This window comes from Desmodus rotundus, chromosome 6 (genome assembly GCF_022682495.2).
Source record: "Desmodus rotundus isolate HL8 chromosome 6, HLdesRot8A.1, whole genome shotgun sequence".
Lineage (NCBI taxonomy): Eukaryota > Metazoa > Chordata > Mammalia > Chiroptera > Phyllostomidae > Desmodus > Desmodus rotundus.
Window position 1 is genome coordinate 89,935,736 of NC_071392.1, and position 24,784 is coordinate 89,960,519.

The following is a 24,784-nucleotide window of genomic DNA, read 5'->3' on the forward strand; positions in this document are numbered from 1 at the left end:
AATGACCTTATAGTGAAGCAAGGACTGGCTTTGCCAACCGGTGCTAAGAAGCCTAAGGTCTCACTTCTGTATGTCCAGAATGCGCCTTCCCCACCACTCCCACCCAAGTCATCAAGGAAAAGATACAGCTCCTTCTCTGAACTTTGCACTTGTAAGTCGTGGGCTTTCCCTTGGCGGTGGGGGGTGGGGTGCAGGGTGTTCTGTTGCTTTATGGAGTAGTAGAGCCAGAAGGAAACACTTTCATATCTTAGATGAAAGAAAACAAGATTCAGAGCCCTGCAGTCCCACAGAGCTCTAGATACAGAGGTGGCTCCCACAGCTCTCCAAAACTATGCCCTGCTCGTTCCGCTAAACTCACCAGGAAGAATTCAGAGCCTGCCGCAGCCTGGGTGGGGGGTGAGCATGTGGATGCTCACCCGACGCTGGTTCCACATCCGGCAGGTATCTACCCCACCCCACGATTCACCAGCCAACATGACAGGCCAGAAGAGAGAACTGACGTCCACCCAGACCCCAAGTCCATCATCTCCCCAGCCTGCTCGCAGACTTTCCATGTGCCCCAGGCTGCGTGGGACCCCTAGAGAGATAGATATAAGGCATATGATCCAGCCCCTGGGCCTTAAAAAGTTTTCAATAAGTTGGGAAGAAAAAATGCTCACTTGTGAATAGACAATATTGTAAGAGCCAAGTATGACTAATGGCAGCCAACAGAGAAGTGCCTAAATCCCAAATACCAAGAAGTGGTGCAGACCGTGAATGCTTTGACTGCAGAGTAGGAAGAGATAGATCATTTCAAGGCTGGAAGGGTGGGGGGAGTCTTTACAAAGGAGCAGGGTTCTGGGAGAATTTGGCTGAGAACAGAGGCCAGGACACCTCGTCTCCATCCGTCTGGAGAACAGCAGCCCAGGGTGGAGCCTTCCCACAGGAAGGTACAAGTGGTGAGGTGTGAAGATGAGCGCAGAGGCCAGGCACCCTGTGAGAGCCCAGGACGTCCAGGAAGAGAAGAATCTTTCTCCTCTGAAAAAAAAAAAAAAAGAAAAGAAAAAAAAGAAAGGTTCAGAAAGCTCCCCCTTCTGGATCCTCAAAGCAGAACACCATCTAAATCGGGATCTTCTAGGAACTGGGGTCTGCCAGTCCTTCAGCAGCCTAGGCTGGGGTTAGAAAACCAGACAACAGAACGGGGGAGCCCAGGAACGGTCAAGATCATTATCAGCAGTAAATATACCAGGGACATCCTACTTGCTGGTCTTTGGGAGTCAAGGGGGCTTGTAATCCACCTGGGAGAACAGGAAAAGTGCCACACAATGACTGACTTTACATCAGGACTTGGGACCAGGGTCCCCATATCTCACAAACCAGTGCAGGGATCTAAAGGCATCTCCTCCCACCCTGGTTTGGAGAGGGACTCTGGCCCCTCCCAGAGCACCTAAGAGGCAGGGGACGGCTGTCTGCCCAGCTGATCCCCAGTGATGGTTGCTACGGAATTTCCAGGCTGGGCACACTTGTTACTCAAAGCCCTGGTTCCCAAGAGACCCAGCAGCCACAGCAGGAGACGGAGCCAGCTGGAGGAGCTGCAAGAGAGAAGAGGGGGAGGGGAGAGGAGGAGGGGGCAGGGCCTGTGAGACTGATCCCTGACCACTGTGGCCTTCTGCGTAGGGTCCCTGCGGCCTGAGACAGGGGTCCCCATGGCCGTCACTCAGGAGACCTCCACCTGACCCTAAAAACCCCTTGTTTTCACTCTGGATCCCAGGAGCAAAGGACAATTTCATGTCCCATGGATGTGAAAATACTCATATCTACACCAGTGTTCTCAGTCCAAATTAGTTTTGGAGGGAAAGGATGAGGTAAGGAGTCAGGTCAAGGAGTGAGCCCCAGGACACACTGCCCAAGGGCACTTGCACATGTGTGTTTACACACACACACACACACATATACATATACATATACCTGCACACTCGTGCCTACATGCACACTGTCACACTCACATATACATACATATACACTCAAACATATATGCTCACACACACATAAATATACACCTGTGCACACTCACACACATCCCCAGCAGACACAGGGCCCACTCGGGATGTGATTCAGCAGGCACACGGGACCAACTCTCGGGACCATCGAGGCCAGGAGATGCCAGTTTCCCTCGGGAAGTTAGTGAAAACCCCCACGAGCGCAGGCACCGTTACCCGGGGGCAAGGACTGAGAGTCCTCCGAGGCCTCTAGGCCCCAGGACTTTCCCACCAGGCTGAGGACCAGGCGGCAGAAGAGTGTCCAGAACAGGGACCGGCTGTCCTCAGGAGCCCACCTCTGGAACGAGGGGACCCGTGCTCCCTCCTGCGGCTCCCCAGCAGCTGCCGCCCCGTGCTGTGTTGGACAGGGCGCCCTGGGCTCCCCTGAGTCTTCAGTTCACCGCACCCGCGTGGTCTGTGTAGAAGCAGGGGCTGGTCACAGAGTCACCATCAGGAAACCACTTCAGGGTCCCGGAGGTCTAGGGTTGACCCAGCACCCAACGGGGCTCAGAGGCACGCGCAGGCCGTCACTGTCTGTCTCTGGGTGTCTGAGCCCAGGCCTCTGCTCCAATCTCTTCTGTTTGGCTCTCTGCTGCCCCCAAGCGGATACCTCAAGAAAAGCCGGGGCTGCTTGATGGCTCCGCCGTGCCAGCCAGGAGCCCCTTTCAGACGGGCAGCACCTTCCCCTGCCTGAGCCCTGATCACCCCAGACCCTGCCCGAAGCCCCTCCCCAGACCTCCGGCCCCGCCTTGCAATCTGGTAGCCGAGCAAACCTCTCCGCTCCGATGTGCCAATACAGCATGAGTTATATCCTGAGCCGAAGACGGCTGCTCCCCTCCCTTCTGCCCACTTCCCGCCTTCCTTCCCTCCTGTCCCCTCGGCTCCCCACCCAGGCCTTGCCAGCAGGCAGGAAGGAAGCTGTTCATAGTGGGGAGGGTGGGGCACTTCCAGCTCACACTGAACAACCCCGGGTTGAGCTATAAAGAGTCAGGGCCTTCCGCTCCCGTCACCCGCCACCCTCCACAGCCCCGCAACCCTGCACACACCCCTGGGGCCAAGGACGCCCCGCCCCCACGGTCCAGGCATCCCACCTCAGGCCCTGCACTGCTCTGTGCTCCCGGAGGGAGGCGTGGGCAAGGTTTGCCGCCCTCTGCGGGGGCAAGAGGAGCCAGGGGCCAGGCCACTCACCCACACAAGGGTCTGTCACCCTCACTGACCAGGGCCGATGGGGGCTGGGGTCCAGGCCAACCTCCCCAGCCCCTGCCAGGAACCGAGGGACTGGGCTCCCAAACAGATCTTCTCCAAAGCCCTTGCCCACTTGAAATCCCACCCTTTAAAATCAAAGTTCTGCCCTGGGTGGTGTGGTTCAGCGGATTGAGCGCTAGCCTGCGAACTAAAGGGTCGCCAGTTCGAATCCCAGTCGGGACACATGCCTGGGTTGCTGGGCGGGTGCCCATGGGTGGGGGGAACGTGAGAGGCAACCACATGTTGATGTTTTTCTCCTTCTCTTTCTCCCTCCCTTCCCCTCTGTCTAAAAATAAATAAAATCTTAAAAATAAAAACTAAGTCAAAGTTCTTCCCTATCAGTGGGATGTCAAATCTGCGGGTCTTGAAAATTTCGTTTTTTCAGAAATTACTCTTTAAAATGCAATTGCTGATCAGACTGGTCAGCCACTGAGACGCAGGAGCCTTGGCACCCCAGCAGGACAAAGAGCTAGACCGACAGAGAGAACTCTGCAGGCCACGGAGGGAGGGAAAGCCCACCCCAGAGGCAAAAGGATCCGAAACGGCCTTCCACCCCTGAGTATGCGCAGGACACTTGGGGCGGTGTGCTGCGGCAGCAGCCCCAAGGCCTTGCGGGAAGGAAAAATCCCCGCAGCAAAAAGTGCCGCCTCCAACTTTCTCTGTCTGCGTTTTGACTCTTCCGAAAAGGAACAGTTCAGACAAACACCAGTTCAGGCCCAGCTGGTTCGTGCCGTCAGTGTGGCTGGGCCGGACTGTCCCCAGACTCCCTGTGGCCGGAGAATGCCCCCTCTTTGAGCGAACCTCTTCACCAGCCTGACCCCTTCATTTTGCCCACACAGACCCGTCCAGCCTCAGCTGGTCTGAGCCCCCTGTCTGCTAGTGTTCACGAAGCACCTACTCAGTGCAGGGTCCTGGGGCCCAGCAAGATCCCAAGTGAGCAGCGCTTGCCCTGTTCTTCCAGAGCACACGCGTTCACTGGGGAGAGAAATTGCAGATATAGAGCAAACTGCCCCAAAACCGCCCTAGGAGGAACCAACCAAGAGATGCTCCATGGCCTAGGGAACGTGGAGAAGGGGCTCTGAGCAAGCCCCCCAGGGGAATCGTGTGGGGGCGTATGTAGGTCAGGCCATCTGGAAGCACGTGGAGAAGGAGTTAGAGGCATAACAGACTAACTGGGGTGATGCCTGAGAAAGATAACAGGGAGGCAGGAAAAGCCTCCGGGAAGGGATGCAGGTCCGACATGGATGAAAGGAGGAAGGTCGGGTGGGGAGAGTCTGAGAAGCTCTCTGCCAGGCCAACAGGAGCTCTGCAGAAAGACTGCTGTAGAGGAGTCCCAGCTGGCCCGACACCGTGAGCCCCTGTGCCTCCCAGGGCTCAGCGACGGTCTAAAGCTGCCCAGGAAGCAGGTGGCCTTGTGTTGCACGCTGGGCAGATTCTGAACGCATTGCAGCTGGGAGGTGTCTGCCACCTGCTGCAACAGGTTCTCTCTTGAAGGGAGAGCTGGGCAGGACACTTCTGGAGCTGCCAAAGCTGAGCCATGAGGAAGAGAAAGATTTCCTTTAGTCAGAGGGCAAATGGGAAGGTCAGTATGGGCAAGGGCCCGGAGGCAGGGAAACACAAGGACTGTTTGGGAATCCGCGAAGAAGCCCATTTGTCTCAAACAGAGGCTGTGATTAGCACACTTGGAAAACTGAGGGCCAGGACAGTGTGTTGGAGTGGCCTTGGCTTGGATTAAAGAGAGAGCCAAAGCATGAGGTAAGCCCTGCTTTTGAGATGACCCTGACGGCAGTGTGGAACACAGAGGAGAAGGGAGCCCAGCCCGGAGGTCAGGAGACCACGGGAGGGGCAGTGGTCAGTGGTGCAGGGAGGCGGTCAGGAGGGCCTCAGCATGTGACACCTGTCATCACCTTGTCCCCGAGGAGGCCAGCCACAGCTCCATTACCTGGAATCTGGAAAAAGTCATGAACATTTAGATGGTGGCTGAATGGGGACCAGAAATGGGGTCTGCTGCCTCAGCCTGCGTGGGTGAAAATGTCAGAGACGTGAGGCTTGGAAGCCATCTCCCGCCTCAAGGGAAAGGGGGGAGAGCAGGGTGGGGCCTCGGGGCCAGGTCTGGACTAAGCACAGACCTCATGTTTCTGCCTCTCACCTGCCGGTTGGCTGAAAGACCAGCAGCAAAGCATTCTGGGCATCTAGGAGCTCAGGCTTGTTCATGTTTATAGCACCCACCTCCCTCCAAACCAGCAGACCCTCCCCCCTTGGTATGACCCCAGAGCTCACAGCACAGCCCATTCCTTCCGGCTGATCCACTGGCTGCCCCCCACCCAGGCCCACCCAATCTTCTCCTTCACTGCTTTCCAGAGGAGTCCAGCCAACACAAATCTACATGTTTGTTTGCCTGCCTGTCTGCCCCTCCTAGTCTCCGCCTGTCCCGTCTCTCAGCTTCCGTTTCTTTCTTGCCGTTTCTCTCGGCCTCTGTGGTCTCAAATCCATGAGGCTTGACCCCTGCAGATCCAGATGGCTCCAGCTCGTGGCCTTTCTGCAGCCCCCAGATGGCTTGGAACTACAAACCCCAGCATGCACTACTCTCTGAGGTGCTTGAAGAAGGCTGGTGTGTGTCACCAGCATTCTGGGAGTCGTAGTTTCCCTATCCCCATGCTCTTGCTTGGGCTCTAAGCTCTCCCCAGTGAGCTGTCCCTGCCCCGGCCCTGACTGCCGACCTACCACCCCCAGGGAAGCGGACGTCACTGGATGACAGGATGGGGGGTGGAGGCCCTGGATGACAGCTTCCTGCAATTTTGTGTCCCCCACTTGAGTCACAGGGGGCGGGGGTTCCAGGAAATTGGGGCCGGGAGGGGAAGGGATGCCCTAATGCCAGGCTCAAGGACAAAAGGTCACTGCATCCCTGCTGGGCCTGTAACCCTAAGAATCCAAAAGGACTCAAAGGTGGGGTCAGGGGCGCTCAGATGGTGAAGGAGAGTGCCTAAGAGGCCCCTAGAGGCCCCTGTGGTCACTGAGTCTGGGACTCACCTGTTGTTACTGACACAGCGCTCACCTTCTGCAGGACCCCTTAGGGCACGGCCAGCACAGGCCAGGGGAAAGGTCGCCCGTGGTCAGACATCACAGAAGGGAATTTCTGGCCCTCCAGGTGTCCACCCTGTCATTCCCCCGCACCCTCCCCCCACACCCCAGCTTCTGCACTCCGGCCCCAGAACTCCGCGGGACACCTGGGTTCCCACTTATCAGCCCCAGTTCTTGGAGCGGAACCCTGGCGTCCGCTCCCCACCCTGTGGGCCTGTGGGCAGGGAGCCGAGGCTTCAGAGCCTCCCAGCGGCCTTGTTCCTGTCCCATTGTGTGTGGGACAGGGGCGGGGCAAGGGCCAGCACCGGAGAGCCCCCTCCCCTTCCTAAGGAAAAGGCCGGGCTCTGCTCAGAGCGGCAGAGCTGAAGTGAAGTCGACATGGGCAACTTGAAGAGTGTGGGCCAGGAGCCGGGGCCACCCTGCGGCCTGGGGCTGGGGCTGGGCCTCGGCCTGTGTGGCAAGCAGGGCCCAGCCTCCCCGACATCTGAGCCCAGCTGGACACCAGCACCTGCACCTGCACCCGCACCCCCGCCTGCGCCAGACCCCAGGTGAGGGCCACAACAGCTAGAACCAGGTGATGGGAGGCCAGGTGTCCAGGCCCGAAGCCTGGAGCTTGGAAGGGCTGGAGTGGGCAACCCACCAGGAGGGCCAGGCCACTGAGGCAAGAGGTCTGTCAGTGTGGACTTCTGAACAGGACGGTCAAGGGGGCTCAGACAAGAGACCAAGGTCAGGGCCAGCAGGCAGCAGGTGAAAGTCAGAGGTAAGGGTGCCAGCTCACCAGGTTTGAATGCTGCTGTGTCGCCAAGAGCTGTTTGACTTTGAGCAAGTTACTTAACCTCTCTGAGCCTTCATTTATATAAAATAGGGACATAGCGTACTTACTCCACGGGGTTGTTGTAAGTTTATAGCTCACGACAAGCCTTCCACAAACAGTGATAATCATTTAACAGAAGCACGTTGCGGGGGTTGGGGGGGGTACGAGAGAGAGAGAGAGAGAGAGACGACAGGTCTCACAGAAAGGGGAAAGCAGGATGCAGGTCATGGGGATGGGAGGCTGAGATGACACAGCCACTGGGCCCCTTCCCCCTGCTCCAGGCCCTTCCTCGTAGTGGCCGTCAACCCCAGAACTAACGGGGCAGCCCCAGCTCCCAGGAAGGCCTCTCTGGGGCAGAGGTCCCTGAGAGAGGAAAGCCGGAGGCCAGGTGGGGTGCCAGGCCGGGAGACTGGCTGGGGCTGCCACAGGCAGCTCTGACTCGGGCAAGGCTCTGCACAGGCGCACCCGAGGCCCCAGGCCCTCCCTTCCTCCCAGAGGCCGGCCTGGCGGCTCTGGGAGGAAGTGATAAGGCCTCCGAGGCTTCCCTTCACACGATGGCTCCTGTCAGGAGGGGCGTGAGTGAGGAGGGGAATCTGGGCTGAGAGTCCCTGTGGGCACAGGCTCCCTTCTAGCCCCCCATTGCCTCTCAAGGTAGGGCGCATCGCAACCTCAGGGGGCAGGGGTTGGACACCCCATTTCAAGAAGAGGCCAGGCAGGCCCAGCCTCGGGCCAGGGGCTCAGGGGCCCAGCACTGTGGCCCAGCAGCCCACAGTCAGGGGCGCTGGGTACGGACGGACCCGCTCTGCCTGTGGGGCCTCTGCAAAGCCGCTTCACTTCTCCGAGCCTCAGGCTCCTCATCTGTGAAAGGGATGCAGATATTGACCAGCTCCTAGGGTTGTCGGGAGGGGAGAGAACATGTAAGGAAGCAGTTGGCAGGCAAGCAGCAAACCGACGGGGCTGGCGGTACTGTCAGTGGGCTCTCTGGGGTACATCCAAAAGAAAACACTTCCCCTGCTCCCAACAGCCCCCCGCACACCCGGTCCCCAGAGGGGCCCAAGTTCCCTCGTGTGAAGAACTGGGTAGTGGGGAGCATCACCTACGACACCCTGAGTGCCCAGGCGCAGCAGGTAAGGGGGAGCCCCGCCCCAAGTCCTAAAGTGGCCAAGAAGCAAGACTGGAAAGGACGAGAGGAGCTAAGGGACAGCCAGGGGACTTTGGTGACTCTCAGTCTCCAGCCCGTGCCCTCACCCACCCAACCTCACGCCTATTTCCAGTCTCAGCCCAGGCCTTGAACCCATACCTCCCTCTGCGCCCTCACCCCGGTCCCCTGCACCCTGACCCAGTCCTGACCCATGTGCTCCCAGCTCTCTCCACCTCTGCTCCCCACTCCCACCCAGGATGGGCCGTGCACCCCTCGACGCTGCCTGGGCTCCCTGGTATTTCCACGGAAACTGCAGAGCCGGCCCGGCCAGGGCCCCCCGCCCGCCGAGCAGCTGCTGAGCCAGGCCAGGGACTTCATCAACCAGTACTACAGCTCCATCAAGAGGTATGGCCTTGACCTGACACCACCATCCATCCCGTCCTTCCCTACATCCCACTTCCACCCCCATCCTGATACCACCCACAAGGGGCCTAAGCTCAGCGCCCACGGGCTTCCCCCAACACCCACATGGCCTTGGGGGCACCCCACCCCACTAGACCTCCTTCTGCTCCCCTCTCCTTCACAGGGGCGGCTCTCAGGCCCACGAGCAGAGGCTTCAGGAGGTGGAAGCTGAGGTGGCAGCTACAGGCACCTACCAGCTTCGGGAGAGTGAACTGGTGTTCGGGGCCAAGCAGGCCTGGCGCAATGCCCCCCGCTGTGTGGGCCGGATCCAGTGGGGGAAGCTGCAGGTGTGGCTGGCCAGCAAACATCCAGAGTGGGGCCTCAGGGACATAAAATAGGAGAGGAGGGGTACAGGTAGCTCTTGACATTTCCCTGGGGGGTCTCAAGCAGTGGGGAGATCCCTGCCCACTCCCTCGGAGACTGGCACCCCTGGGAGCTCTCGCCCGGCAGCTAACGCCTGGCTGTGGAGCCCCACAGCTGTGCCGGAGCACAGGAGCACCCAGGCTGACAGCGCAGGTGGGACCAGTGCAGGTGGGACAGCGGAGCCGTGACCCGTCGGGGGGGGGGGTTGTCAGAGCAACATGAGCGGCCTTTCGGAAAAGCCCACCCCAAACACCCTGCTCCCTTCCAGCCCCCCATTGCCTCAGCCCACACCCCCATCACAGCCCCACCACGTGACTCAGCCAGCCTGGGCTAGTGGAACAGCCCCTGGTACTCAGAGAAGAAGCAAACTGACCCACAGGGCAACTGAATCCTTGACCTTGGCCTCCTCACTCTTACTGAGCGTGGAAGAATTTGGAATGAAGCCATGCACTCAGTCAATCCCGAAGGAGTCTCGAATAAAATAAGAACGATCCTGTCTGACACTTGCATGGCCCTTGAAATCGTTCAACGCTCCAGCTCCATTTCCACCCCATCGGAGCTTCCATATTTGACCCCACTCACTGTTACATCCCTCCTTTGGCCCCAGGCCAGGTCCCTGTCTTTAAGGGACCAGGATGCAGATGAGGTTGCTACTCCCTCCTCTGCCTCCAAACCTTCTCCTGGGGCTGTCCTCGAGACCCACTCACCCTCCTGTCCCCTGGCCTCCCCCGCCAGGTGTTTGACGCCCGGGACTGCAGCTCTGCACAGGAGATGTTCACCTACATCTGCAGCCACATCAAGTACGCTACCAACCGTGGCAACCTCCGGTGAGCGCCCCGAGCCTGCCAGGCCCGCCCCTCTCCCAGGCGGCAGAAAGGTTGGGGCTCTGACCGGCTCTCTCCCACACCAGCTCGGCCATCACAGTGTTCCCCCAGCGCGCCCCGGGCCGCGGAGACTTCCGGATCTGGAACAGCCAGTTGGTGCGCTACGCCGGCTACAGGCAGCAGGACGGCTCCGTGCGGGGCGACCCGGCCAACGTGGAGATCACCGAGGTGGGCACAGAGAGGCGGCGGAGGGGGACGCCATCCAGCTAGGGCTCTGGGGTGACGCACGGGGGCGCCAAAGAGGAGCCAGTGAAGGAGGGAGGGGACCTCACTGAGTTGAGGGATGAGTGACGACAAAGAAGGGGTTCCTGGGTGGGCACGGGGATCCAGCCACTGAGGGGTCCTGGGGTGCAGGATGGGAGGTCGCTCATGCAGGGGTCCCTGCTTCCACAGCTCTGCATCCAGCACGGCTGGACCCCAGGCAACGGCCGCTTCGACGTTCTGCCCCTGCTGCTCCAGGCCCCAGATGAGCCCCCAGAACTCTTCACTGTGCCCCCCGAGCTAGTCCTCGAGGTGCCTCTGGAGCACCCGACGTGAGCACAAGAGGGACTGGGTCAGGTGTGGGAGGGGACTGCCCGGGGGTGGCAAGGCAGGCCAGGCTTCCCGGGGCCCTGACGCGCATCCCGTGCCGCCCGCTGCCCACCGCCCCCAGGCTGGAGTGGTTCGCAGCCCTGGGCCTGCGCTGGTACGCCCTCCCCGCTGTGTCCAACATGCTGCTGGAAATTGGGGGCCTGGAGTTCCCTGCGGCCCCTTTCAGCGGCTGGTACATGAGCTCAGAGATCGGCATGCGGAACCTGTGTGACCCTCACCGCTACAACATCCTGGAGGTGAGCTCCCCGCGGGCGTGGGAGCCGGAGCCTTGACCCCTAAGCTAGAACCGCGGAGGAGGGCGCAGGAGCCCCAGGGCTGGGCGTGCGTGCGTGCGTGCTGGAATACAGCTGACCCTTGAATAAGGGGGGCTTGAACTGCCAGGGTCAGTGGGGGAAACTCGTGTGTTAGTGGACACTTTTTAACTCCTTTTTAATTTTTTTTAAAAAAATGTATTTTTTTTATTTTTAGAGAGAGGAAAAGGGAGGGAGGGAGAAAGAGAGGGAGCGAAACATCAATGCGTGGTTGCCTCTCGAGCACCCCCCACTGGGGACCTGGCCCATTACCCAGGCATGTGCCCTGCCTGGGAATCTAACCCTCAACCCTTTGGATCGCAGGCGGTGGCTCCATCCACTGCGCTGCACCAGCCAGGGCCTTTTTTTTTTATATTTTAGGTTATTTATTTATTTTTAGAGCAAGGGGGAGGGAAGGAGAGAGGAAGAAAAACATCGATGTGTAAGAGAAACATCAGTCCGTTGCCTCTCTCACACACCCCAATCATGCTGCAACCCAGGCATATGCCCTGCGTGAGAATTGAACCATCAACCCTTCACTTTGAGGGACGACGTTCAACCCACTGAACCATGCTGGTCAGGGCAGCTTTCATCAGATTCTCCAAGCAGACCTTGTCCCCCAAAATGTACAGACCCATTGTAGAGATGAGAAATCAAGGCCCAGGGCAGAGAAATGGCTGGCCCAGGGTCCCTCCGCCCTGTGGTGCCTCCCCAAGCAAGAACCTGAGCCAGCCCCGAACTCTGCAGTCAGGCCACCCACCCACCCTCACTCCTTCCATGCACGAATCCGAGAAAGAGATGCTGTCTGACACTCCCCGACTCGTCCCCACCTGCTCCCAGGACGTGGCTGTCTGCATGGACCTGGACACCCGGACAACCTCGTCCCTGTGGAAAGACAAAGCAGCCGTGGAAATCAACGTGGCTGTGCTGCACAGTTACCAGGTGCCAGGGCTAGGGCCAGGGCCAGGGCCAGGGCTGGGAGGGAGGGAGGGAGGTGCTTAGAAGCTGGGGCAGGAAGGAGTTAGAGACAGCGGGAAGGAGTTCCACGGTCCAAGAGTCATGGGGTATGTGGCACCTGCATTTTGGGGACCTAGCACATACTATTGCGGGTGCTGCAAGGTGGGGGCTCGCATGTGCCGGGAGCCTGGCTGACTCGTGCATGCTCCATAATTCTGGTCCCCGGGGCACATTGGCTGTTGAAGTTTGTGGGACCCACTGAATTCTGGAAACTCTTAATTCCAGCATCGAGAGCACGCTGAGCATTGTGGTTTGGGGAGACCAGTACCTGTCGAGTGCTTCTATGGGTTCTCAAGAGTTCAGGATATTGGGTTGGGGGGCAGAGCTGCTATTGTGTGCTAAGCTTTGAGCTCGACCATGCACGCTGCCGGTAGGGGTCACATGTGGTTGGGGGGACACAGCATATGTTAGGTTTGGGGTAACCCAGGGCACAGCAGGTTTTGGGGTGACAAGGGCTGGGGCTGCCTGTGGGCTGAGACTGAGCCCGAGCCCATCCCCTCCCTCGCCCCAGCTGTCCAAAGTGACCATCGTGGACCACCATGCTGCCACATCTTCCTTCATGAAGCACCTGGAGAATGAGCAGAAGGCGAGGGGGGGCTGCCCTGCCGACTGGGCCTGGATCGTGCCCCCCATCTCAGGCAGCCTCACCCCTGTCTTCCATCAGGAAATGGTCAACTATTTCCTGTCCCCTGCCTTCCGTTACCAGGTGACCACCCCACTGGCTTTGCCCACTAGGGTGGCTCTAACTAAGCAGCCCCCAGGGGCCTCCAAACTTTTGTTTTCTGCACTCACTTTCCCCTCCACCCCCCTGCCACTCTCCTGCAGCCAGACCCCTGGAAGGGGAGCGCAGCCAAAGGCACTGGCATTACCAGGAAGAAGACCTTTAAGGAAGTGGCCAAGTAGGTGCCCTAGGACCACTGCCCTTCACCCCACACCCGGGGGCCATCCCAGCTGTGCTCTGGGCTCTCCCCCCACCCCACCCACCACTCAGTGCCCTGAGACCTTGCTTGGACCATGCACCTGGGAGCCCTCACCCTACCCTCTCCCTCAGTGCGGTGAAGATCTCCGCCTCACTCATGGGCACAGTGATGGCCAAGCGCGTGAAGGCGACCATCCTGTACGGTTCTGAGACTGGCCGGGCCCAGGGCTACGCGCAGCAGCTGGGGAGGCTCTTCCGGAAGGCTTTTGACCCCCGGGTAGGACTGAGCCCAGAGAGGCAGGGGTCTTGGAAGGAAGAGGGGTGCGCCCGAATCTGCAGATGTGCCCGGAAGGACCAGAGCGGGTGACAAGTCAGGGCCCATGCGGATCCCGGGGATCCACCAGGAGTCAGGGACCCAGTGGGGGCCTGAGTTTTGCCCCGCCGCAGGGAGGGCCAGAGTGGGAAGGACCGGGCAGCGATGACATCTGTCTTCTCCTTGCCCACAGGTCCTGTGCATGGATGAGTATGACGTGGTGTCCCTTGAACACGAGACGCTGGTGTTGGTGGTGACCAGCACATTTGGGAATGGGGATCCCCCAGAGAATGGAGAGGTGAGGCCTGCAGGAAAGGGGCCCCTGGGCGTGAGGGGAGAATCAACACTGGAGCCAGGGTGGGGGGCAAGGCAGGACCTGCCCCATGATGGCAAGTGGGCAGGCATGACAGTCCCCGGAGCCCTGGGCCCACCCGGAGCTGCCTGACACACACTGTTTCACTGTGCCCCCAAGTCCTTTCCACTCCCAGTGCAAGGGCTTATGCTAAAGGCACTTCTGTTGGACTGCTCAGGGACATTGACGAATGGGAAAAACAGGAATTTGCCACTTAATACGCAACTTCAGCTTTTTCTTCTTAACAAAAGGAAAGAGCGGTGCTCAGATGTCCACAGAGATTAGGTACCTTCACTTTCTGAACAAATCTTAGAAGAAACAAACAAACTTAAGCACCGCCATTCAATCCTTCCTGATTAACTGTAATCTTTAAGCTCCTCTGTCTCCATTCATTCCTGGTGCCCTAGGGCTTGGCTTCCAGGGATGAAATGCACCTTAGCACGGGCAGCATAATGCAGACCTCAGCCTCTCCCTGCCTCCCCGGCCGTTTTAGCCCTTTTAAAGAAAAATAGAATCACTAACTTTCGTCAGTATAGAAGGATTTGGACCTATGTGACCTACAGCCCCGGAAGGATCTAGAACATGTGTGCCACCCTAGAAAATTCCCTCGTCAATTCCCCCAATCCACACCCTCCCACGTCACTCTCCCCTCCAGAGGCAGCCACCATTCCGACCTGTGTCTCCTGGGGTAGTTTCATGCACTCTAGGGAGGCACAGAGAGGGGAACATACGCTATTCTGGCTTCTGTCACTCAGCCGCTTCCAAGGGTCATCTCGAGGTTAGGTGTCTTAGTGGTACGCTCCTGTCCACAGCTGAGCAGCCTCGCTGTGGGAATTCACTCCCCTGTGGACGGACGCTTGGGCCGGTTCCAGGGCTTGGCTATTATGAATAAAGCTGTTATGAACATTCTTGTGCGAGGCTTTTGTGGGCCGATGTTTTCATTTCTCTTAGAAAAACACCTCAGAGTGGAAATGCTGGGCCATCGGGTACATGTATGTTTAACTTTTGTGTGGTTTTTTTTGTTTTTTTTTTTAAGATTTTATTTATTCAATTCCAGAGAGAGGGGAAGGGAGGGAGAAAAAGGGAGAGAAACATCAATGTGTGGTTACCTCTTGCGTGCCCCCTACTGGGGACCTGGCCCACAACCCAGGCATGTGCCCTCACTGGGGATCGAACCTGCTACCCTTTGGTGTGCAGGCCCACGCTCAATACACTGAGCCACACCAGCCAGGACTAACTTTTGTTTGTTTTTTTTTTAAACGGCCACACAGCCAAACAGATTGAACTGCGCCCTTAAGCTCTGTGCATTTCAATGTATGTAAAGTTTACCTCAAATTTTTATTTTTAAAGATTTTATTTATTCATTTTTAGAGAGAGGGGAAGAGAGGGAGAAAGAGAGAGAGAGGCACATCAATGTGTGGTTGCCTCTCGAGTGCCCCATACTGGGGACCTGGCCTACAACCCAGGCATGTGCCCCCACTGGCAATTGAACCAGCGACCCTTTGTTTCACAGCCCGTACTCAATCCATTGAGCCACACTGGCCGGGGCATACCTCAGATTTTTAAAAACAGAGCACACCTAGGAATATACCCCAGGGAAAATGGTGTATATTCACTAAATGCAGGAACAAGAATATTTATAACAGCATCGTTCATAACACCCCACACTGAAACAACCCCAGTGACTACCAGCGAGAGACTGGAGAAATAAATCGTGGTATATCCAAACGCGATAGAGCGATGAGGCTGGGCCGGTTACCACCACACAGCCAGAGACATGAGACTCAGAACAATGTGGCGTGAAAAAAGCCAAACGCAGAAGGGCACACACTGTAGAATTCATTTAGTATGACGTTCGGAAAGAGGCAAAAACAGATCTGTGGTGTTTTAATCAGGAGGGTGGTTGGGTTGGTGACCAGAGGGGACACGAAGGTGACTTCTGGGGTGCTGGTGGTTTTTCTGGATGGGATGCTGATGGCACAATTCTGTTGGGTTCCTGGAAAGCTGTATGTTTCCGACGTGTGCTTGTCTGTACATTATACTTCAGTAAAATGTTCGAGAAATAAAATTAAGGTAGGACATGCTAGCTCTGGCAAACCTGGAAGACCCACCGGCCAAACGCATCCACAGTTAACGCTGCACGCAATGGCCTGGCTGTGTCCGGGTGTTTTCCGTGTGAAGGTTGTAGCCGTTTGCACGGCAGCGCCGGCAGTGGTCCGGGCGGTGTGGGGGGCGGGGGGGGGGGGGGGGGGGGGGGACTGAGCGTCGTTTCCGCCCGCCCGGCTGGTGATGCAGTGCTGACAGCGGTGCAGGACAAGCGCTGCTCTGCCCTGGATGCGGGGAGGGCCCCTGACTACCCCACCAGAGGGGGCAGGCGCAGGGAGTGTCTGAGCCTCGGCCATAGACCACCCAGGCGCCCCTGGTCGGAGGGGAAGTGTTGTAAGTGAGAGGTACGTATCAGGGGAGACTGCGTAGCCGTCCAGTCTCCGTGTGCTGACCTGGAGGGGGGTCCATGACAGAGTAGTGATAAACAGAAGGTAAATACAGTGTAGTCCCATTTTTACTTTTTCTTTTTTAAGATTTTATTCATTTACTTTTTTTTGAGAAAGAGAAGAAAGGAGGGAGAAAGAGGGAGAGAAACATCAATGTGTGGTTGCCTCTCGCACGCCCCCTACTGGGGACCTGGCCCGCAACCCTGTGCCCTGACTGGGAATCGACCCAACGACTTTTTGATTTGCAGACCCAAGTTCAGTCCACTGAGCCACACCAGCCAGGGCCCATTTCTACTTTAAAAAAAAAAACTATAAATGTAGATCTGTGTGTAAGAACAATGGGAAAGGCTAGAGAGTCAAGCCCCTGTCACCAGGACACAGGCCTTGTGGGTAAGACTGGAGGGAAGATACAAGCAGATTTTCTCTTTTATTACCTTACACGCTTCTGGAATGTTTCCAAAAAGCCAACGTGAGATTTTCAGAGTATTAAAATGAAAAGTTACAAGCAATAACAAGGTCCAACCTTCTGTATACTTTGAAACAAACCAAAACTAACCATGGCGCCGGCACTTCCCCTGGCAGAGCTTCGCAGCGGCCCTGATGGAGATGTCCGGCCCCTACAACAGCTCCCCCCGGCCTGAGCAGCACAAGTGAGTGGACGGGAGCTTGGGGGACACGTGGGCCTTGAGGCACTGGGAGGCAGAGAAGGAAAGGAGGGCAGATGGACGAGGTGGGGACCCATCACAGCCTCACACTGTCCTCTTTCTTTTGACCTGCTTGCCCATCAGCAGTCCCCTGGCCTCGGAGAGGCCTGTCTTTCCTGAGGTCTCCATCGGTGTCGGGGGGAGGGTCTGGGGAGGCAGAGCAGAGCCCCCAGGCCCCCCTGGGACGCTGTCCCTCAGCCTCCATCCCAAGACAGCTCCTGAGAGCAAAGCTTAGCCCAAGGCAGGGCCCTTCCTGTCCCCAGTGCAGAGACCCTGAAGCTGCCCCCTTGCTCTGTCTGGGCCTGAGCCTTGTCTCCAGTCCCCTGTGTCACCCTCGCCTTTGTCCTCTTGTGCCAGGAGTTACAAAATCCGCTTCAACAGCATTTCGTGCTCAGACCCGCTGGTGTCCTCCTGGCGGCGGAAGAGGAAGGAGTCCAGCAACACGGACAGCGCGGGGGCCCTGGGGACCCTCAGGTCTGGGGGCCTTAGTGTGGGGAGGCCTGCGGGAGGGCCAGCTGCCTGGGCACAGGGGCTGGGCCGGGCTGGGCTCCCGTGACGGCTCCCTGCCCCCAGGTTCTGTGTGTTCGGGCTGGGCTCCCGGGCATACCCCCACTTCTGTGCCTTTGCCCGTGCGGTGGACACGCGGCTGGAAGAGCTGGGCGGGGAGCGGCTCCTACCCATGGGCCAGGGTGATGAGCTGTGTGGCCAGGAGGAGGCCTTCCGCGGCTGGGCCAAGGCCGCCTTCCAGGTGAGCCCCTGGGCTATCCGGACGTCAGAGCCCCCCCACCACCCCGGCCCCAGCTCTGACTCACTCTAGCCTGGACATTTCCTTCCAAAAGCTCCCCTCACTTTGGCTCGGTCCTGAGTGGTGGACCCTATGGCCCGGGCAGAAGACAGCAGACAGGCCATGGTGGGCCGGGCCTCAGTGGGTGCCCAAGGGCGGGGATCCTGGGCGGGCAGGGTGGAGGGAGAGGGGACGGATCAAGAGAGGGCCGGACCTGAGGGGAAGCCAGAGGCCAGGCAGGCTTGTGGCAGCACCTGGTGTGGCTGCCAGACCTGGGACTCTCCAAGCCGGGCTTCCTGAAGAGGCAGCTCTGCCCGGTTGGGGATCCTGCCTGGGCCTGAAGGGGGCTCCTCCCAGTCCCGACAGGGTTTGGGGTTCTTGAGCTTGCCAGCTGTAGGCTGATGGAGAGGAGGGGGCATCCCAGGAGGTGGGCTGGGGAGGCTGCCTGGCTCAGGTCAGGGGTGTGCTGGGGAGCAAGTCAAGCTGGAGGAACAGGCTCAGACTGGAAGAGAGGGGGAAGTGGAGAACCAGACTAAAGAATCCTGATGTGGGGAAGCGGCTGCGAGTCAGGAGTGGGACGAGAGAAGGAAGGGGTACACACGAAGTTTCGGGGCCTCCTCTAGAGACACAGGGTCAGCTGGAAGCAGGAAGGCTCTGAGCTCACTAGGGTGGTAACAGTGGGGAGTGGGGGGGAGGAAGGAAGGGAGGGGGCCAAGGAAGGAAGGAAGAGATAGAAGACTTCACACACACAAAGCAAGATTAGCAGGACTGGCAAAGTGGAGTGGGAGGGGAGGGAGCGACCCAGCTGGATGAGCCCCAGATTCCAAGCCGGGGACTGGCCCTTCGGTTTGCCAGGCTTGGACCTGAGCAGAGACAAACGAAATCTGCACCGTCCCAGGGCTGGGCCGCAGGGGCTCCCTCTGGCCCCTGTGCACAGTGCAGGGTAGGTCAGGCCCACCAGACACCCCTCCACAGCCCATGCCAGCATCTCCCCTGAGGGCTTTACATAAAGTATCTCATTTCCTCTTCGTGGGACCTAGTGAGGTATAAAGACAGGGAAGCTGAGGCAGTTTGCTGTGAGGGCAGGAACAGGACAGGAATGCAGGTCTGAATGCACAGACCCCGGGTGCTGCCACGCCCCAACCACTGTGCTCCTCCGAACACCAGACTAAAACTCTACAGATTAAGAATCTAGCGGCTGTGACCGAAATCCGAGCAGAGGCACACACAGCTGGCACAGCAGCCGAGGCAGGACACGGGCTGAAGAACGAGGGGCCCCAGCCTCCGTGTCAGGCCTGGTCCCCCACCTGTCACCATAGCTGCCGACCCCACAGTCCTCTGTGAGCCTCAGATGGCACCTCCCGCTCCCGGGCCCCTTTGTTCCCACTATCCCAGGAAGGTGGCCCCTGGAGACCCAAGGGGCCAGTTCCACCTCCCTCATCAGGCCCCCTGAGTTCCTCAGTCCTCGCCACCTTGGCCCTCAGGCCTCCTGTGAGACCTTCTGCGTGGGAGAGGATGCCAAGGCTGCCACCCGGGACATCTTCAGCCCCAAACGGAGCTGGAAGCGCCAGAGGTACCGGCTGAGTGCGCAGGCCGAGGGCCTCCAGCTGCTGCCAGGTGCGCCCTGACTTCCCCCACCCCAACCCTGCTGGCCCTCCTGACTCTCCAGGGGCCCGAGACCAACCCTCAGGTGCCGCCGTGCTCCCTGGCTCAGGCTCTGTTTCGCTTGTCCCCTCCCCGCCAGGCCTGATGCACGTGCACAGGAGGAAGATGTTCCAGGCCACCGTCCTCTCAGTGGAAAACCTTCAAAGCAGCAAGTCCACGTGAGGAAGACACCCCCCACCCCACGCCTGTCCCAGCCCCTCCCTCCCCAGACCCTGGCACCTTCCTCCTCCTCCTGCCCCCACATTCTGCCTCCCATCCCCTGTAACTGCCCCCTCTCCTCACCTGCAGCCGGGCCACGATCCTGGTGCGCCTGGACACTGGAGGCCAGGAGGGGCTCCAGTATCAGCCAGGGGACCACATAGGCATCTGCCCGCCCAACCGGCCCGGCCTTGTGGAGGCGCTGCTGAGCCGCGTGGAGGACCCACCACCACCCGGCGAGCCAGTGGCGGTGGAGCAGCTGGAGAAGGGCAGCCCTGGTGAGGGGTCGTGGTCTGAGGCATGACACTGAGCTTGCTCTGTCCCCATGGCCCCAGGATCCCCTGGCAGAGGGTGGCCACATCCACTCAGCTGGACAGTCCACAGAGTGTGGCTCCTTTCTCTGAACCTGTCCCCACACCTCTGCAAAGGCTGTCTGCTTCCTCTGGGTTCCCCTCAAAGGCTCCCCTGGCCATCTAGCTTGCTCTGTAGCCAGAATGGGGTCTACTTTGCCACACCAGAGCTGGGGGTTAAAATAAGTTGGATGGGGAAATAGAGGGGTCCAGACCAACCCAACCCAGACAGGGGACCCAAAAGAAACACAGGGGTGTGTGCAGACAGGCCCAGCCCCACTGCTCAAGGGCAAGGTCACCGGTAAAACAAGGCGGGTTAGTCCCCATGTACTCTCCAAGAAGCAACCATCACCCTAGACAGTGCAGTTCTGGCTTGGCCCCTGCCTCAGAGCCCCCCTGTGCACCATCCCCAGGTGGCCCTCCCCCCGGCTGGGTGCGGGACCCCCGGCTGCCCCCCTGCACGCTGCGCCAGGCCCTCACCTTCTTCCTGGACATCACTTCCCCGCCCAGCCCTCAGCTCCTTCGACTGCTCAGCACCCTGGCTGAAGAGCCCGGCGAACAACAGGAGCTCGAGACCCTCAGCCAGGTTGGGGGCCGCCCAGGGTGGGGAGCAGGGGCTACCGAAGCCAGCTGTGCTGGGGGTGGGGAGCCCACCTGGCTAACAGGGCTTTACGACCCAGCTGGAGACTTGCTGATTCATCTCAGAATTCTCAAGGTCTGAAGGAGCTGGGCACTGAGAAGCTGCTCCAGAAGACTGGGCTCGCGTGGGGTCAGGAAGGGAGCTCAGCAAGCAGGGCTGGGAGGTTCCAAGCGCGCCCACCCTGCCTCCCCCACCCCCTGCAGGACCCCCTGCACTATGAGGAGTGGAAGTGGTTCCGTTGCCCCACGCTACTGGAGGTGCTGGAGCAGTTCCCATCGGTGGCGCTGCCTGCCCCGCTGCTTCTCACCCAGCTGCCCCTGCTCCAGCCCCGGTACTACTCAGTCAGCTCAGCGCCCAGCGCCCACCTGGGGGAGATCCACCTCACAGTGGCCGTGCTGGCATACAGGACCCAGGGTGAGGCTGGGGCGGTGGGGCAGGGCCAGGGCCGCGTAGTGACCCCAGAATGGGCTCTCACTGGCCTCTTCTCCTCCCCCACTAGATGGGCTGGGTCCCCTGCACTATGGAGTCTGCTCCACGTGGCTGAGCCAGCTCAAGGCCAGGGACCCTGTACCCTGCTTCATCCGAGGGTAAGTGGGCACTTCGGGGGCTGAGAAAGTGCCACATGGATGGCCGGGACAGATGGAGGACTCGTGGCAGTTGCACGGGGTGAGGGTGGAAGCTTTGATGAGGGATGGGATTGGGAGCAGGGAAGACCCTCTTCACGTATCGAGGATGCGTGTCCAGCGAAGCCACAGCAGAATTCGGGCTAAGCTTAGGGCCTTTCACCGAGTTGGATGTAGGGCCCTGCGCTGGAACCGCAGCTCCCAGAGACGGGGTTGGGGTTCGACGAGGAGGCCCTGTTGCTTTTAGAAGATGTGTTGTGCCTCTCACTGCATCCTTGGAGTCCGTCTGATGTTGGGAGGCATGGCACCTAGGAACTGAGCCCGGTCAAGCACAAGCCCCCACTCAGCTGGGAGGAACTGGTCAGGGTACCGTGGGGTCAATGAGGACTCAGGATACCCTTCCCTCCTGCAGGGCTCCGAGGCCTTGCCCCATCCAGCAGCCAGGAGCCGAAAGTATTGGCAGGGGTGGGGATGAATAGTCCCCAGGATGGCACCAGCGAGGCCCAGTGACCCCACCCATCCAGGGGGCTAACTTACAATAAGCTGTGGCGGCCTGCTGAATGAATACAAACCACACACCAATATGGAGGCTATGATTTAAAACAAACACACTCAGCGAACTCATTAGAAACCAAGAGACTGTCCTTCCCTTCCCCTAGCTTCCACATTCAACTGAGATGGCAAACTATTGTGCAGTTCAGATTTGAACTGTGTTTCCTTTGCTCGTCTTCCAGAAACCAGAGGCCCCAGGTGCTTCTGCCTGCTAGCAGAGTTCTTTTCCTAGCCACGGCATGCTTACTGTGAACTAGCCACCGCAGTAAGCACTTGACATGTTATTAACTCAGGGACAGAAGCTGAGTTCCCCTCTCTCCACCTCCCCAGGGGTTGATTAAGAATGGGAGCTGGGGAAGCAAAAGGGGCCTGATGGAGTGTCTCTCTGCCCTAGGGCTCCCTCCTTCCGGCTGCCACCTGACCCCAGCTTGCCATGCATCCTGGTGGGCCCGGGCACCGGCATCGCCCCCTTCCGGGGGTTTTGGCAAGAGCGGCTGCACGACATTGAGAGCAAAGGTGAGGCTGGGGGCCAAGGGAAGAACTGGAAGGCAGGAGGGAGTCACACAATCTAGGGACAGATGGGTGGGGGCTGGAATGCAGAAACCAGGTAGGAAAGAGGGCAAGGAATGGGCCACAAAGGTGAAGAGAAGCTCATTAGACGGAGGGGAGGGGAGGACCTGGAGGCCAGGGCAGTGCCCTGCAGGTCTGGCTGCCTGGTGCTGGGCACAAAGTCGGGGTTGCACTGGATGAAGGACGAAGGGAAGTGGAAGTCTGGAGGGGGTGGGGCTGAGGCTCGGAAGGCAGAAATGCCTCAGGAGGACTCTGGTCTGTGCCAGACATCCCCTACTTAAGTCCAGGACCCAAGAGCCTCAGGTGTTCAGGTTGGGCACAGGTGCCCAGGGTTGCTAGTAAGTCACAAGAAGGGGAGGGGGGGTGACTGGGAGGGAGGCAGGAAGTGTGGGAGGTGAAGATGTGGGAGAATATGGGGTTGGAATAGGGAAGGAGCCAGATAGCCCCAGAAATGCAGCGACAGAGGGTGCAAAGGCAATTCTGAGTCCGAAGCCCCATGTTCTCGAGCCACCACCGGCTGGTCCACGAGCAAAGGCACCACCTGCTGGGAGCTTAGGCTTCTCCCAAGTCAGGATCGGGTACCGTTCTAGTGGCCACATAGCGGAGCATGGTTGTTTCTGCCCAGAAGAAGCGGAACGTCCGCCTGGGCAGAGCAGACAATAGGCGGGGCTCTCCCAAACCGCCGCACTACTTGCAGGGTTGCAGCCCGCCCCCATGACTTTGGTGTTTGGCTGCCGGTGCTCCCAGCTCGACCACCTCTACCGCGACGAGGTGCAGGATGCCCAACAGCGCGGGGTGTTTGGCCGAGTCCTCACTGCCTTCTCCCGGGAACCCGACAGCCCTAAGGTGCGAGACCCTAAGGGAGCAGGGATAACCTGAACCTAGGGACATGGGAAGGACCGATGCACACTCCAGCGGTAGACACAGGCCCAGGCCCAGCCCCCACGCACCCCTCAACTCCCACCCAGCAGCACTGAGGCATCCGCTCCCACTCGGCCCTATGGTGTGCCCAATGTCCCTTTTGAGTCTCAACCACACTCGCCCAAGCCCCGCCCCTGTTCCAGTCACCTCTCTAGACCCCGCCCCCACTCACTTTGGTCCCCTTGGCTCTCCCGAAACTCTACTTGCCCGCAGACCTACGTGCAGGACGTCCTTCGGACAGAGCTGGCTGCTGAGGTGCACCGCGTGCTGTGCCTGGAAGGAGGACACATGTTTGTCTGCGGCGATGTCACCATGGCAACCAGCGTCCTGCAGACGGTGCAGCGCATCCTGGCGACAGAGGGCGACATGGAGCTGGAGGAGGCCGGCGACGTCATTGGCGTGCTGCGGGTGCCGAGAGGCGGGACCTTGGCGGGGCTGGGCGGGGCCCTGGAGGGGCGCGGTCCCCTTGGGGGCAGTCTCCCTGGGAGCGCCCCTGTGGGGCGGAGTCCAGGTAGGGGCGGGGCACACTCTGGTGCTGATCTCCCCCTCAGGTTCCAATCTGTCTCATTTTCACCGCAGGATCAGCAACGCTATCATGAGGACATTTTCGGGCTCACGCTGCGCACCCAGGAGGTGACGAGCCGCATACGCACCCAGAGCTTTTCCTTGCAGGAGCGGCATCTGCGGGGCGCAGTGCCCTGGGCTTTCGACCCGCCCGGCTCAGACACCCCGGCTCCCTGAGAGCCCTTTTCCTTGCTTTCCACCTGGAGAGGGGCCGTCAGTCCACACTGGTGCTGCCGCTCTTCTGTCGGCCTGCCCGGAACCAGCCACCTCTCCCTCACCTCCCGAGGTGACCTTCCTTCCACATCTGTCTGAGTCTCGCCTAACTCTGGGAAAGAGCGAAGTATCCTTCTCTGTCTAGGCCCCTTTCCCAACCCACGTGTAAAACTGGAAGGCCCCTCCCAACAATGGCATTCCAGGGCCTCCCGTCACCCCTTCCGTGTTCTCTAGGTGAATTTTAGATTTCCCTTACCTCTCTTAGGAGTATCTTATCTTGAAACCTAATCGCCAACTCATTCAAATATTTATTATTGAAGATTCACCGTAAGAGACTGGACCAGGTGTTGTGAGAGCCACTGAGATGCCTAAGCCAGCCCTGTGCATTAAAATGACAGCACGACACACTCTCTGTCCTTTTGCTTGTGCAGATGTGGGGCGGTAACTCTCTGGGAGGAGTCCATCCCACACACTCCACTCTGACCCCACACTCCAGCAATGTGGCTCCGAGCCCGCGGCAGGCAGTCCTGCAGCACGGCTCCCTCGCTCTGGGTTGAGTATCAAGTATCGCCCTCTGCTGCCAGGAATGGGAATGCCCGAGAACGAGGTCACAAAGACGGTGCAAAGCGGCCGCGAGCAAGCTTTACTGCTTGTTTCAGACAGGATGAGGAGCCACACCCACTTCCTCAGACGTCACGCCGATGCCGAACTCCAAAAACATCAGCCCTCGTTAGTCTTTCCACTCCCCAGGGCCCCCCTCCACAAATCCCATGGGAACCTGGAGAACCAACTGCCGCTCAGTCGCGTTCCTCACTGTTTCCCTTACACTTAGCTTGGCCTCCGCCCTGGCCCTGGTTCCCCACCCCCATATCGAGGATACCTGGGGACTTCTTCCCAGGCAAACGGCTCCAGGACAGCTAGATGTCGGAGGGTGTGGGGGGGAGTGTGTCCCCTTCTCCCCTTCCTCTGGGGATTGTCTCTAAGACTTGTTTCCAGATGCCTTTGGATCTGCTCTCCT

At 59.1% G+C, this 24,784-nt stretch overlaps 1 protein-coding gene and 1 long non-coding RNA gene across 2 annotated transcripts; one reads left to right on the forward strand and one right to left on the reverse strand.

Moving 5' to 3' along the window:
* Positions 1 to 6,697: 6,697 nt before the first annotated feature.
* NOS3 (nitric oxide synthase 3) lies at positions 6,698 to 24,003 on the forward strand. The gene is made up of 26 exons (XM_024564485.3): positions 6,698 to 6,892; positions 8,183 to 8,285; positions 8,556 to 8,704; positions 8,886 to 9,048; positions 9,860 to 9,951; positions 10,035 to 10,176; positions 10,402 to 10,541; positions 10,661 to 10,835; positions 11,730 to 11,831; positions 12,418 to 12,612; positions 12,732 to 12,805; positions 12,958 to 13,102; positions 13,332 to 13,436; positions 16,565 to 16,632; positions 17,044 to 17,160; positions 17,260 to 17,434; positions 18,955 to 19,087; positions 19,215 to 19,293; positions 19,424 to 19,611; positions 20,097 to 20,269; positions 20,527 to 20,737; positions 20,823 to 20,910; positions 21,893 to 22,014; positions 22,766 to 22,914; positions 23,203 to 23,397; positions 23,569 to 24,003. Exons 1-26 carry the CDS (start codon positions 6,723 to 6,725, stop codon positions 23,728 to 23,730), a joined length of 3,615 nt encoding a protein of 1,204 aa, XP_024420253.2. The 5' UTR covers positions 6,698 to 6,722; the 3' UTR covers positions 23,731 to 24,003.
* LOC123480182 (uncharacterized) lies at positions 17,386 to 19,510 on the reverse strand. Its single transcript, XR_006656082.2, has 3 exons — positions 19,418 to 19,510; positions 19,155 to 19,273; positions 17,386 to 17,634 (listed from the first exon to the last, which is right to left on the reverse strand). It is a non-coding gene; the product is annotated as an uncharacterized lncRNA (long non-coding RNA).
* Positions 24,004 to 24,784: the final 781 nt, after the last annotated feature.